The sequence below is a fragment of the Felis catus genome, chromosome X (assembly GCF_018350175.1).
Source record: "Felis catus isolate Fca126 chromosome X, F.catus_Fca126_mat1.0, whole genome shotgun sequence".
In the NCBI taxonomy this organism is placed as follows: domain Eukaryota; kingdom Metazoa; phylum Chordata; class Mammalia; order Carnivora; family Felidae; genus Felis; species Felis catus.
Window position 1 is genome coordinate 101,605,455 of NC_058386.1, and position 13,761 is coordinate 101,619,215.

Genomic DNA, 13,761 nt, shown 5'->3' on the forward strand with positions numbered 1-13,761 from the left:
ATGTACGTCTCTCCCTTTGCATGAGATACCTAAACTAGGCAAATTCATAGAGACAGAAAGTAGAATAGGGGGCTCAGGGATGAGAAATAAGGAGTTGCTGTTTAATGGGTACAGATTTTCTCTTTGGGATGATGGAAACATTCTGGAAATGGACAATGGTGATGGTTGCACAACACTGTGAATGTACTTACTGCCACTGAATTGCACACTTACAGATGGTCAAAAGGTCAACTTCATTATGCATCTTTTACCACAATTAAAAAAAATTTTTTTAATGTTTTTTTTTTTTTTTGAGAGAGAGAGAGAGAGACAGAGTGCAAGCAGAGGAGGGGCAGAGAGAGAGAGAGGGAGACACAGAATCTGAAGCAGGCTACAGGCTCTGACCTGTTAGCACAGAGCCCGATGCAGGGCTCAAACCCACGGACCATGAGATCATGACCTGAGCCGAAGTCGGACACTTAACCGACTGAACCACTCAGGTGCCCCGCTTTTACCACAATTTTCAAAAGTTCCATTGAATGACTGGAAACATCTATCAAACCATTCTCCTAGTATTGGACATTTAGGTCTTCCCCAAATTTGGAACAATTAAAAATAAGACTGTGATTTTAAAATTGTATATCCTTTGAAAATAAAAAAACTGCTTACCACTTTGAGGATTCAAAATATGATGCTTATTCAATGACCAGCCTCCTAGGTTAGAAGCATCCATCTCAAAACCTTGTAAGATAACTGTCCTTTTCTCCCAGAGAATAAAGTCAGGACATGTTTCGTATTCGTATCCCACAGATACTGCAAACAAAAAGTTAATAACACGTTAGAAAATTTAAAAACATTTGCTTTGTTTTTACACAGGTTGGTAATTCTGTGGATGTTGCATTTGCTATTGAATTCTGACTGGGGCTGAAATGCGCAAATGCCTTTCAGCTAGCACAGTACAGCAGAACGTCTAGCATGGCACGGGGCGTCCAAGAGCGATCAGTCAGTGCCTACCAGATACATACATGGATGAGTGAGTGAATGCGTGCTGTCATTAGGTGTGTACCATATGTTTATGGACATTAAGCATTGGGCTTTTGGGTTGGAGGCCGTGTTGTAAAACTGAGGAAATAAGCTCTCTGAAGGCTTAAGCTCTGCTGATACAATTTCTTTCTTTACCTTTCCAGGAGGGGTGCGGGGAGGGCTGCTTTCTTATCTCTCCAGAGTGCAAAATGCACTTAGGAAGCTGGTTTTCGAGTACTGGGTCACTTCTGCAACAACTGACGACACATGAGACTAATAAAATCGATTTGCCCCATTTATATTTTCTTTTGTGCTAACTGGCCTTTAGTTTGCCGAGAAGTCTTGAGTTTGCTTTGAGCGCTGCAAGTGTAAATTCCACCTTGTGCACATTATATTTTGGTTTCTGCATAGAGCTAACCAATGGGATATCACCCAACATTTGGCTTCAACTCTTAGGAAGCACAGATGTTGCGCATTAAACTTGGAACCCTGGAATGCCACTAAAATGGGAAGTGAGAAATGTGGTAGCAAGGATGCCTCTGCTCTGCTGCAATATGTCTAGCTCAAGTATACCAAATCCCAGCCATTTTCGCAGCTGGTAACCCTGCTTACCTGTTGCAACCCCAGATTTCTGATTCTTGAATTTAAAATGCTTTCTGTTCTTATAATGTTCTAAGCCTGAGAGTACTGGCTCATTACACCGCATACCCCGAAGCTGCTTCCCCCTTTCTGGCAGCTTAAAATATCCCTAGCTACTAGTCGACCATTGCTTTCCAGTTTCTGTCTCTACCTGACTCTTTAGATGCCCCTGGAGAACTCATTCCTTCTTTTGTCATTTAGTTATGAAAACTGGTAATGAAAGCATGTGCTTAAACAATGCCAGAACCATAGGTCCTAAGATGAAAAACGAAAGCAAACTAGTTTTGGTTTTTGGAATTGGGTGAAGGGAAAAAATGGTAATTTTTGGTCAAACTGATTCATATGTGTGTGTGTGTGTGTGTGTGTGTGTGTGTGTGTGTGCATGCGTGCATGCGCATACGTGTGTGTATGTGAGCATAACACATAAGCCAAAAAGCCCTTATGATTATGAATATACAACTCTGTAACATTGTGGATCATCTGTGGCCAATTTTAAATCGTAGGCTGGTTTCTTTTTGTCCTTTTTGCCTTAATAGGGATCTTAAAGGGCCATCTTCAGAGGGTATGTGACCTATGCAGTCACACAGGGGCCCATGCTTTGAAGGGTCTCACACTTTGTTTAATGCTCTGCTGTCACTGTCTTGAAATCCTTAGTAATTTTTTAATACGAGCCTCTGTATTTTCATTTAACAATGGGCCCTGTAAATTATGTAGCTGGTCCTGATAGGGATGCCCGTCCACCAGCTGGTGAAGACTCACGGACTGCAAACTCATTTTATCGTTTGCCCTAACCAAGCATTATTAACAAGGGAGATCAATGGGGAGTGGGAAAGACTAATCATAAAACGGAAATAATTTCTAAATGGAAATTAGTTTGGGATCATCCTGGGTCAATGCTGCTCCCTATGAAGGTGGATGGAAACAGAATTTCAGTGATGAAAAGACCTCAAAGGCACTCTAATTCAGGTTACAGTCATGGCACAAATCACTGCTCTCTACAATCTCCTCGATATCCTGTCATGGCCCCCAGAGCTTGCTAAAACGACTGTGGTAGAGTAGAAAGAGTTGGTTATGGAACTAGAGTCAGAAAAACTTTCAACTTTTGGGTCCATCATTAACTAGCTGTTCGGTCTCAGGCAAGTTACTCTGCATCTCTGAGAGTCATTTTCTTCACTGGTCAAAGTCAGGTGGACGAGGATGGACTAGAACCGATGATTTTTTAGAACCTTTTGGGTCAGGGGGACTTTTATTATGAATTTGATAAAAGTTAAGAATCTTCTTCCTAGAAAAATTCAGGTGCACACACAATTTTGTATATAATTCTAAGGCTTCACTGACCTAAAATCCAAACAGAGATCTCACCTCAAAGACTTTTGCATCAGATAATTCTTATAGTGTCCCTGGAGCACTAACACTGTATGATTCCAAAGTGCATTCTTTCAAGATTGTGTTTGATCTGTTCAAGTTGGAGATTGCACCCAAAAGCCAAAGACAGCCCCGTATCTCATGATGGCAAAATCAGGTGGTGAGAAAGCACGCTTAGGGCCATGTTGGTGTGCGGAATAACACGGGTTCTGCTTCTCTTGCCAACATTTGAAAGTCTCGATTAATAAATAATCACAGTGACAATTACAAGTTCCCTGAAAGCCATCATCTCCTTCCCTACCATTGTCAGGATCTGCCTTTTGTACACTGTAGGGTTGGTGAGCTCCCCTAGAATCCCTTCTCCAGAAGGTGATGATGCAGTTTGGCAAATAAGTAGCGTGCCCTGGTGACCTCCAATGGTGGTTTGCAGCCGGATTTTTCCCTCTCAGTGACAGTTAGAGATCCTCCTAACTCTGTGGCAGGAAATGCTTACATAAAGTATCAATTAAAGAGTTCTCAATGCAATGGTAATGAGACAGACTCTTTTTACCTCCTATCTGCTCTCCGAATTGCTCTCTAGTCCACAACAAAAAAGTGCATTGGCTGCAAACCCCGCAACGATATTACTTTCCCCCCTAGTCATAGCAAATAGCAACAAGGCAGCTACTTAATAAGTTCTCTCTAATTTTTATTAGATTTCCTTTCTTGGGAGAAAGCTCTATGAGCTAATAAAGTTATAATTTATACTTAAGACTTGTCCAAAATTTCAACTAACTTTAATGAGATTGGCTGTGTGTCGGGGTATTTTTATACGTGGCTCCTTGCTCAGACTAACAAGGCAAGGTTTCCTTCTGACAGCAGCCCCCTTTAACATAATCCTGGAACTTGCAACCGGTTTATGAGAATGCAGACATTCCACCCCACAGAGTCGAGTGACTCTCTAAACGCACGGGAAACTGGGAAATACAGTAGCAACCAGTCCTAGACTCCTCCCATGGAGGCAGACTGTGATACGCTAAATGCCTACTCTTTTTTATGGGATCAAATATAGGGGAAGAGAGGCTACTCAGGGACCGGCAATGGAAATGCTGAGCCCCGACATTACACTCTACCTGGTACTGTAACAGCTGGGTCTCAGCTCTAAGCAGAATGGACCACTGCCATTTCCCAGGGTGGCCTATTGCCTATCGCATCTGATCATCAACACAGCAGGGTACAGACCACCGATTTAGCATCTGGCACTCTGGAGCGGGGATTAGGAAGAACAGTGTAATAGAAAGGGCAAAATAATTATTCATCAATATTTCAGAGGAGCAGCAGAAGGCACACTGGCCTGCCAGTGAGCCGAGATAGGTGGAGAAGGGGGGCGCCTGGACCATACTTGCCAGGAGCTGCTAGAGTGGGCCCATGCTGGTATGTATGTATTGGGACGGCAGGTGAGGAAAGAGCCATTAATATAGCAGAATACTTTCTCTGAATGATGTGACCGCCTCCCTTGTGACACCCTTAATTCTGTCTGGATTTCTGTCTTTCTGTGTTCTGTCCCTCACCTCCACACAGAGATATTAATGGGATGTTTCTTAACCAAGAGTCATCGGTTGTCAAGATGGGACTGCTACTTTTGCAGCGGGCTCTGTCCTCTGGTCACAGGATTGCACCTTTGCACTGTTTGTCATCTTGCAAATATTAACACTGGCTGATAAAGAAAACTTTATTATACTGGTGTCTAAAGAACGATTGCAGCTTGCCGCAAAGCCATTAGACATTGGAAAAAAGAACTGAAAGCTCATTCTACTTCTCCAAGCTGTAGCATATGTATGATGTGAGGACTGCAAGAGGGCTAAGGGCCCCCGTGCCCCTGACACCCAATTCAGTGACTGCGACATTCATCTATAAGGGCTGGGACGGGAGATTGACATTAAATAGGCAAGGCAAAAATGCTATGCAATGAAACTGATGTACACAATATGACAAGATTAAGCAGATGATTTTCAACAGCTTCAGAAATCATAATGGCTGCGTTTATAAAGGCGACACATAATTAAAAGTAGTCTGATAGTGGGAGAAACTCACATGTTCCCTCACAACCTCAGGGAACATCCTACAAAAATTTCATGACGTTTAAAAGGTAACTAATGGCAAGATAAAAACTTCCTTATCCAAAAGGAATCATTAACTACAACAATAAATATCTCCCATTCTTTTAAAATGGTAGATTAATGCAAGACAACAACAAAAACAACAAAGGACAAGAGACCTAAGGAACCAAATGAAAGCCACGGCAACAATAGACCAAGACTATACAGATACAGTGCTATCTATTGAGAACACGTATGTGTTCTTAGAACTTCTACCTTTTCCTATCCTCTAGTGATTTATCATATGATAAGATGACCCCAGAAGCTCCTCAGTTTGACACATTGCCCAGTGGCCTGAAATGCTTTGTTGATCTATCTATTTTTCCTGGCTCACTAGGAGTGTCAGAATCAGGTGATAAATTTTTATCAACTGCTTTTTCAGCACTTATGGAAATATTCACATAGTTTTCCCTTGTAATCTATTAAGGCGGTGAATCATAGCAATAGACTTCCTACTGTTGAACCTTCTCTGTGGTCCTAAAAGAAACTCTATTTGGTTATAATGTATTATTTTTAAATGAATCACTGGATTTGCTTGGGTAATACTTAGGATCAGTATACCCTAGCAGTTTATAAAAACATAGGGTTTAGACATGATAGTGTTAAAAGTGAGGTAGTTGAATACACAAAAATAAACTCAAAATGGATGAAAGACCCAGATGTGAGGCAGGAAACCATCAAAATCCTAGAGGAGAAAATAGGCAACAACCTCTTCGACCTCAGTTGAGCAACTTCTTACTAGAGATGTCTCCGGAGGCAAGGGAAACAAAACCATAAATGAAGTATTGGGGCCTCATCAAGATAAAAATCTTCTGCACAGGGAAGGAAACAATCAGGAAAACCAAAAGGCAACTGACTGAATGGGAGAAGGTATTTGAAAATGACATATCAGATAAAGGGTTAGTATCCAAAATCTATAAAGAACCTATCAAACTCTACACCCAAAAACAAATAATGCAGTGAAGAAATGGGCAGAAGACAGGAATAGACACTGTTCCAAAGAAGACATCCAGATGGCTCATAGACACATAAAAAGACGCTCAACATCACTCATCATCAGGGAAATACAAATGAAAACTACAATGAGATACCACCTCACACCTGTCAGAATGGCTAAAATGAATAACTCAGAAACAACAGATGCTGGCGAGGATACAGAGAAAGGGGAACCCTTTTGCACTGCTGGGGGAATGCAAACTGGTGCAGCCACTCTGGAAAATTATATGGAGGTTCCTCAAAAAAATAAAAATAGAACTACCCTACGACCCAGCAATTGCACTAACTAGATATTTATCCAAAGGATACAAAAATGCTGATTCGAAGAGGCACATGCACCCCGCTGTTTATAGCAGCACTTTCAACAATAGCCAAAGTATGGAAAGAGCCCAAATGTCTATCAACTGATGAATGGATAAAGAAGATGTGGTATAATACAATGGAATACCACTTAGCGATCAAAATGAATGCAATCTTGCCATGTGCAACAATGTGGATGGAACTAGAGTGTATTGTGCTAAGTGAAATTAGTCAGTCAGGAAAAGACAAATACCATGTGATTTCACTCATATGTGGAATTTAAGAAACACGACAGATGAACGAAGGGGAAGGGAAGCAAAAGTAAGATAAAAACAGAGAGGGAGACAAACCATATGAAACTCAGATACACAGAACAAACTGAGGGCTGCTGACGGGGTGCTGGGTGGGGGGATGGAATCAATGGGTGATGGGCACTAGAGAGGACAGTTGTTGGGATGAGCACTGGGTGTTATATGTAAGTGATGAAGCACTAAATTCTACTACTGAAATCATTATTACACTACATGTTAACTAACTTGGATTTAAATTAAAAAAATAAAAATAAGAAAAATAAAAGTGAGGTATTTGGATGAATACAGGAGGAAAAGTAAAAAGCATCCAGCAGTGAGGCCGTCATACAACACTTTTGCCAAGAGGTCCTGTCCACTGAAATCTAATATTTGGAGATTTTGTTCGAGCCTAGCTGTATACAAGTGAACCTGGAACCCGGATGACCTCGGTGCCTCCAAGGCAGGATGACGTAGAGGCTCACACCCACATCTGCGAGTGCCTTCGTGCGCCCGGGCACTGCTCTCCTCTCCCTGGGCAGGCACGTCATCCCATTATACAGGCTAAGGGGTCTGCTTTAGTCTCTGTCCTTGTTCATTCGTTTGTTCAGTCATTCAACAAATATGCAATATTTAAAGGGTACCTCTCGTTGTCAGGAACTCAGGGTATGAGGATGAAGAAGGCTGAATAAGAGCACTTCCTCCTGCCCCTGGTCCCTCCCATGTGGAGCTCACATTCTAGTGGGAGGAAAAAATATAAAACAAGAATAACACACACAGACGCACAGACACACACACACACACACACACACACACACACACACACACACAGGGTGGTAAATGTTATGATGGGAAAATGAAGCATATCAATAGTGAGCATAACAAGACAGTGTAAAGTAGAATGAAGAAGCAAGGAAAAGCCTCTTTATGCAGAAGGGGTTTCTCTTATGAAATACAGGGAAGAACATTCTAGAGAGAGAGCAGTACATGTGCAAGGCCTTGAGGCTTGGTATCTTTGGGGAGATTTAAAAAAGGCCAGGGTGGCTGGAGGGTTGGTTTCTCTCTAGCGCATCAAAAACAAATGAACAACCACCCCCTTCCCCCTCCCAGTGCAAAATAAAACAAAAGATTACTATCCTTTAGCAGTACTTAGGCATTTTTCTTTGGAGAGGTTTTCGGAAATAGATTCACCTTGAAAATGGACTGGTTATCTTTTAAAACAACATGATTGATTAAAAGGGATACAATATTGTACTAGAAAGCAGGGGGCTGTTACTTAATGACTCAGCAAAGCTTCACTGAGCTGCTCGCTCTATGTGCCAGGCAGGTGATCTGCTAAGCACTGCAGACACAGTGGATATTATGCAGGGCAGGATAATCTGTCATGTGAGAGAGGCCAAACCCTGAAGGGCTCCGTACCTTTGGGAACTTTCATCCGTGGCCTCCTTAATAACCATCACAAGAATAATATCAACTTACATTTGCAGAGCACGCAACAGTTAAATACATTTTTGTGTATATTACCTAATTTGAAGACTCACAAAAACCTCTGAGGAAGATATATTTACTCCCCTTTGAGAGATGAGATGATAGAGTCAGAGAGGCAGAGTGACTAGTCCGAGGTCATCTGGCTAGTAAATGGCAGAACCAGAGCTAAACCCAGGGACTCATAAGCAAGTGCTCTTTCCTGCTATGCTAGATCACAGCTATTAAGGGAGAGACCCACAATTCAGAAGTGCTAAATAAATAACGTTTTATTTGCTCTGAATGAAAGAGATAAGGTTTTCAGGGAGGCCAGGGGGCAGCCTTGAAGGAGAAGTACCACGTATTCTGGTTGGCCAAAAACAGCACCCAGTTATGTTGTGGTCTTGATGTAATAATCAACAGCATTCCCTTTTACTCTCAGAAGTATCTTGGTTTCAATGATAAATTATACGGTCACACAATCTTGGAGAGATATCTCCGTAAATGCTCTGATATGGGTTGGTAGAGGGGGGTAGGAGGCAAGAATAATCATAAAGCCTGACTTGGAAAACAGGACAGATGGTTTGGAAAATCATTTAATTTTTCTGTCTCTTGACTATGTTCGCTTACCAATAGCTTTCAAATTCTTATGCCCGAAAGTCATTAAACTGTGACCCAGCATACACACGGGGAGATACACACATAGACATACACATACGTATAATCGAAACCAAGTCTTCCAAAATAATACTCTACTGAGAGCTTTACATTCTGATATTTTCTATTCTGCTCACTTTTGTTCTATTATAGTCCATTAAAAAATACTGGTTGACTCACCAAATGGATTTCACAATCTTACTAATGGGTGTGGCCAGCAGTTTGAAATGGGCACAGAGCACTTGGTTACCAGGGTATCTGGTCATTAAAAAACCCCGGTAGGCTCCGGGCACTCTTACTTTTGGAGGTCCTATCTCACATCTTATCAGCCATATTAAAATGGATACAACCGACAACGCATTCCCAGCATTAAAATATTTCATATGAAAGTGTGAAAACTGAGAAGCAGTTGACAAGCTGACACAATGTTTCATTTTGTAGACATTTATTTAAACATTTATTAATGCTGATTTTCTGGCTTTCTTTTCATATTTTGGTGCCAATGTACTTATTTTTCAGGTTGCAAACATTTTTTGCAGGCCCTTGAAAAACTCATATCCTTGGTGCTACGCCTCTAAAGCTAAATGGATAAAACAGCCCTGCTCTCAGTTAACGATTATGAATTCATGAGTGGAGAGAGATGATGAAAGATTATTATCTCTGCTAGCTTCTTTGACAGAAAGCCACTGGGGCGTTGAATTGGGTACTCGGCAAGGTGGGTTGGTCAATTTAGTGAAGAGAGGCAGCAGTGAAAGGCATGCAGAACTCGGGACCGGGAGATCTGAGTTTGAGTCCCCACTCTGTGGAGGACTCTAGGCAAGTCACTTGCTCTTTTCCAACCTCAGTTTCCCCCTCTGTAAAACGAAGATCATATTCGTCGCGCCATGCCGACCAGGCAGGAATGTTATAAGGATTAAAATGAGATAACGTATGTGAAAGTACTTTGCAAATTGTAAAGCACTACCCATTTATTATTAAAATATTCAGTGGATGCTATTTTTGTGGCTGTAGGTTTTACTGAAAGGAAATTTATGAACACTAAAGCATCGTTCTCAGGGATGTTTTGTGTGCACAAAGCAACCGTAGCTTAGCACCTATTACTATTAATGTTCCCTTGTTTCTCTCGAACACAATTTAGATGGACTCCTGTGCACCGTGAACCTTTAGGAAGTCTAGTTCTCCCTGAAACGCCACTTTTTCTTGGCAAACTACTGTACTAAATAATTATGCAATTGTTGTTGCCAATAGCCTTGAAAAAAAAATGGAATTGTTTATAGCAGTGCTACTAAAAGGCGATGGCTGATTTCCTGAACTTCCAGGACTCCAAACCGCTACAATTTAATTTAATTAAAATGAAGACCACGCAGAATGCATTATTACATATTGATAATGTATGCGGACCCAGGCAGACATAGGGAATTATTTTGACAAAATTCATATAATGGATGCAGATCAGGGCCCCTGAACAAGCCAGTTTGTCAAATTAAATAAGCCATCTCTAGAATTTTAACAGCACTGTGAACTTAACAACAATGATTTTTTTTCATTGTTTTGCGAGCAGCAGAGTTGGGAAAGAAACTAAATAATATACGATGATTTCCAGACATCATACCTTATTTAGAGCTAGAGAATCAAGTACTAGGGCCAAATTATTTCAAATGCACAGATGGAGTTTTTTAGCAGGGGAGTCTTGTCTGTGGATCAGACAACAAAATCTTTAAGCCGGATGAACTAGTGATTCTGGTTTTTGTACTGCAACCCTGGGGGTGATTTTACTCTTCTTCGACTTGATCGATATTGTTCTGGGATTAATCAATCTTATCAGTTGCCATTGATACTTCGCCAAGGAAGTAGTTCACACAATCTCTGCTGGTAATTTATTCACTCTGGTATTATCCCCACTGCTTGCAAAATGGGTTTCATTGCAAAAAATGGTGGGATGCTCTAGGGTCTCAAGCACTCCTGTTCTCACTGTGGCTGTCCCTCAACCCTCTGTTCTTCTTTTGAGACACTCTGGCCCTGAGAGTGACACCGATTCCCTGCAGCTGAGCTATGTGGGAAACAAGAGTCCCACATTTCAAACTAGGCGGGCATTTCAATGTAGATACTGAGCATCACTTCAAATTCGGCCTGTTTAAAGCTGATCTCTTTCTCCATCACCCAGAAATGGGGGGAGGGAGGGAACAGAAGTTCATATTGAGCTGACATGAAGAGAAAGAAGGGTGGGAGAATCTTCTAGCCACAGTTTTAACCAAAATCCTTGCTAGAACTGGGACTGTATGAATATTGGTCAAGGTTTGTTTCCTATTACTGGTGTAACCAATTAGCACAAGCTTAAAGGCTTCAAACAAGACAAATTTCTTATCTCACAGTTAAGAAGGTAAGATGTCTGAAATGGTTCTCACTGAGCTAAAATCAGGGTGTCTGAAGTCTTCATTCATTCTGGAGGCTCTAAGGCAGAATCCATCACCTTGCTTCTTCTAGCTTCTAGAGGCCACCAATATTCCTTGTTTCTTGACTCCCTTTCCCCATCTTCAAAGCCAGCAATATTTCATCCTGCTGTGCCTTTCTTCTATGGTTATACCTTCCCCTAACTCTGACCTCCCCTTCTGACTCCATCTTCCACTTTTGAATTTTTTTTTTATTTTTGAGAGAGCAAGAGAGTGAGAGCGAGAGCGAGAGAGAGAGAGAGAGAGAGAGAGAGAGAGAACATTAGTGGGGGAGGGGCAGAGAGAGAGAGAGTGAGAGGATTTGAAGTAGGCTCTGTGCTGATAGCAGTGAGCCCGATGTGGGGCTTGAACTCACAAACCGCGAGATCATGACCTGAGCCAACGTCGGACGCTCAACTGACTGAGCCATCCAGGCGCCCCACCATCTTCCACTTTTAAGGACACTTGTGATGCCACTGGGCTCACCTGGATAATCCAGGATAATCATCTCATCTCAAGGTCAGCTGATAAGCAACCTTAATTCCATTTGTAACCTGAATTCTCTTTTGCCATGTAACAGAATATATTCACAAACTCCAGGGCTGAACATCTTTGGGGGTGGTGGTCATTATTCTGCCTACCAAAAGACTGGACTAGGATCTCTAAATCCAAAGCAAATCTGAGAAGTGTCATATTAACCATATTAGCCATTGTTAGTATCCGGTGCAAAATTTAGTCCATTTCTTCTCACGTTAGTTAAGCGATTATAAAATTTGGGCAGGAGTACAACTAAACGTTTTCTTCGTTGTTTGTTTGGATTCAATCATCTCTATTAAGGTATGAGCTCAGTGGTCACATACTTGATCACTCTGTCTCCATTCATATATGACCTGAACTGTTTATTGTCTGTTGTGTTCTTAAGGTGCTCACAATCTATCTGCAGAGAATCAAATTTCTCAAACTTCATTCTACCACCTGCTCTAATGTTTTTACCACTGTCAAGAAATTCTCTTAGTCTCCATGGACATGGAAATGGATACTAGGTAGGAAATAAAATCCCTTTAACCATTATCAGGGGCATTTCCTACAAGGTAAATAATCCATAGTCCATCTTACGCCCTACACTTGAAATTATTTTGACCATTTCTCTTGAGATCTTTGCCAGTTTTCTTTCTAAAAAATATGCTCTTTAAGTGCACATAAAATACCACGAGGAACACTTTTTTCCTCTCTCTTTGGATATTTCTGAGTCGATCAATTTTCTCTCGCTTTTATTACTTTTATTAGCCTTAAAAATGAACCAACAACATCTATTTGAACATTTTAATTAAGGCCATTTTATAGTCACAATGCTTCAGGAAGCTTTGACCAGGAACAGGATTGCAGAAATAGAAAGTAAACCAACACCTGTCGGCAAACGGTAGGAATGGGATCCTCATCACTGCTGTGTATACTAGAAGGTCTCTGCTTTTCTTTGTGTTTTAGTTGTTTATTCAATAATCCACGGGCATATCAGAAGCTAAGTCATTAAGACTGCTTAACTCCAACAAGGGAGAAAATTTTAGAATCTTTAGCACTGGAGGTATTTAAAAGAAAGAGAAGTAACACATTTTATGCATAAAGTAAGGTTGATCAAATGGTGCAGATACCGTAGAACAGTTTGGTGGTTTCTCAACAAGTCAAACACGGAATTACCGTATGATTCAACAGTCTTACCCCTAGGTATATTCCCCAAAGAAATGAAAACAGATATTCAAACAAATACTTATATCTGAATGTGCATAGCAGCACAAGATTTGGTGTAGCCATGCAATGGAATATTACTCAGTCGTAGCAAAGAATGAAGTACTCACAGGCTTGGACGTGAATGAGCTTTGGAAACATTATGCCAAGAGAAAGAAGCCAGATGTGAAAGACTACATATCGTATGATTGCATTGTTTGAAATGTTCAAAAGAGGTAGATACACAGACAGAAAGGAGATGGGTAGTTGCCAGGGCCTAGAGGGGAGAGTGACTGCTAGTTTGTGTGGGGTGCTACTTTGTGGGGCTGATGATGAAAATGTTCTGGAATTAGATATTGGTAATCGTTGTGCAACACCGTGAAAATACTGAAAGTCACTCAAATGTACACTTCACATGGGTGAAGTTTGTGGTACGCGAATTACATCTTAATAAAACCGTTATTTAAAAGAGTAAGTTTAGGGGCGCCTGGGTGGCGCAGTCGGTTAAGTGTCCAGCTCTTGATTTTGGCTCAGGTCATGATCTCACAGTTCCTGACTTCGAGCCCCGTATTGCTGACAGTGCAGAGACTGCTTGGGATTCTTTCTCTCTGCTCCTCCCCCACTCATGCGTGCATGTGCTCTCACTCTCTCAAAGTAAATAAATAAACTTTAAAAAAAAGAGAGAGAAAATTAAAAAGTAAGCTTGAATTGCATTTATGTGAACCCTGGCAAGAAACGACTGCTATATATTGTCCTGGTCAG

The 13,761-nt window shown here is 41.2% G+C and overlaps 1 protein-coding gene across 3 annotated transcripts in view; it reads right to left on the bottom strand.

The window, feature by feature from the left end:
* TENM1 (teneurin transmembrane protein 1) overlaps positions 1–13,761 on the bottom strand; it is a 786,286-nt gene that overhangs the window by 122,743 nt on the left and 649,782 nt on the right. For all 3 annotated transcript variants that reach the window (XM_011279454.3, XM_011279453.3, XM_019824255.2), the window contains one exon: positions 649–792. In XM_011279454.3, the coding sequence (XP_011277756.1) occupies positions 649–792 (144 nt within the window). The remainder of the gene's footprint in view (positions 1–648; positions 793–13,761) is intronic.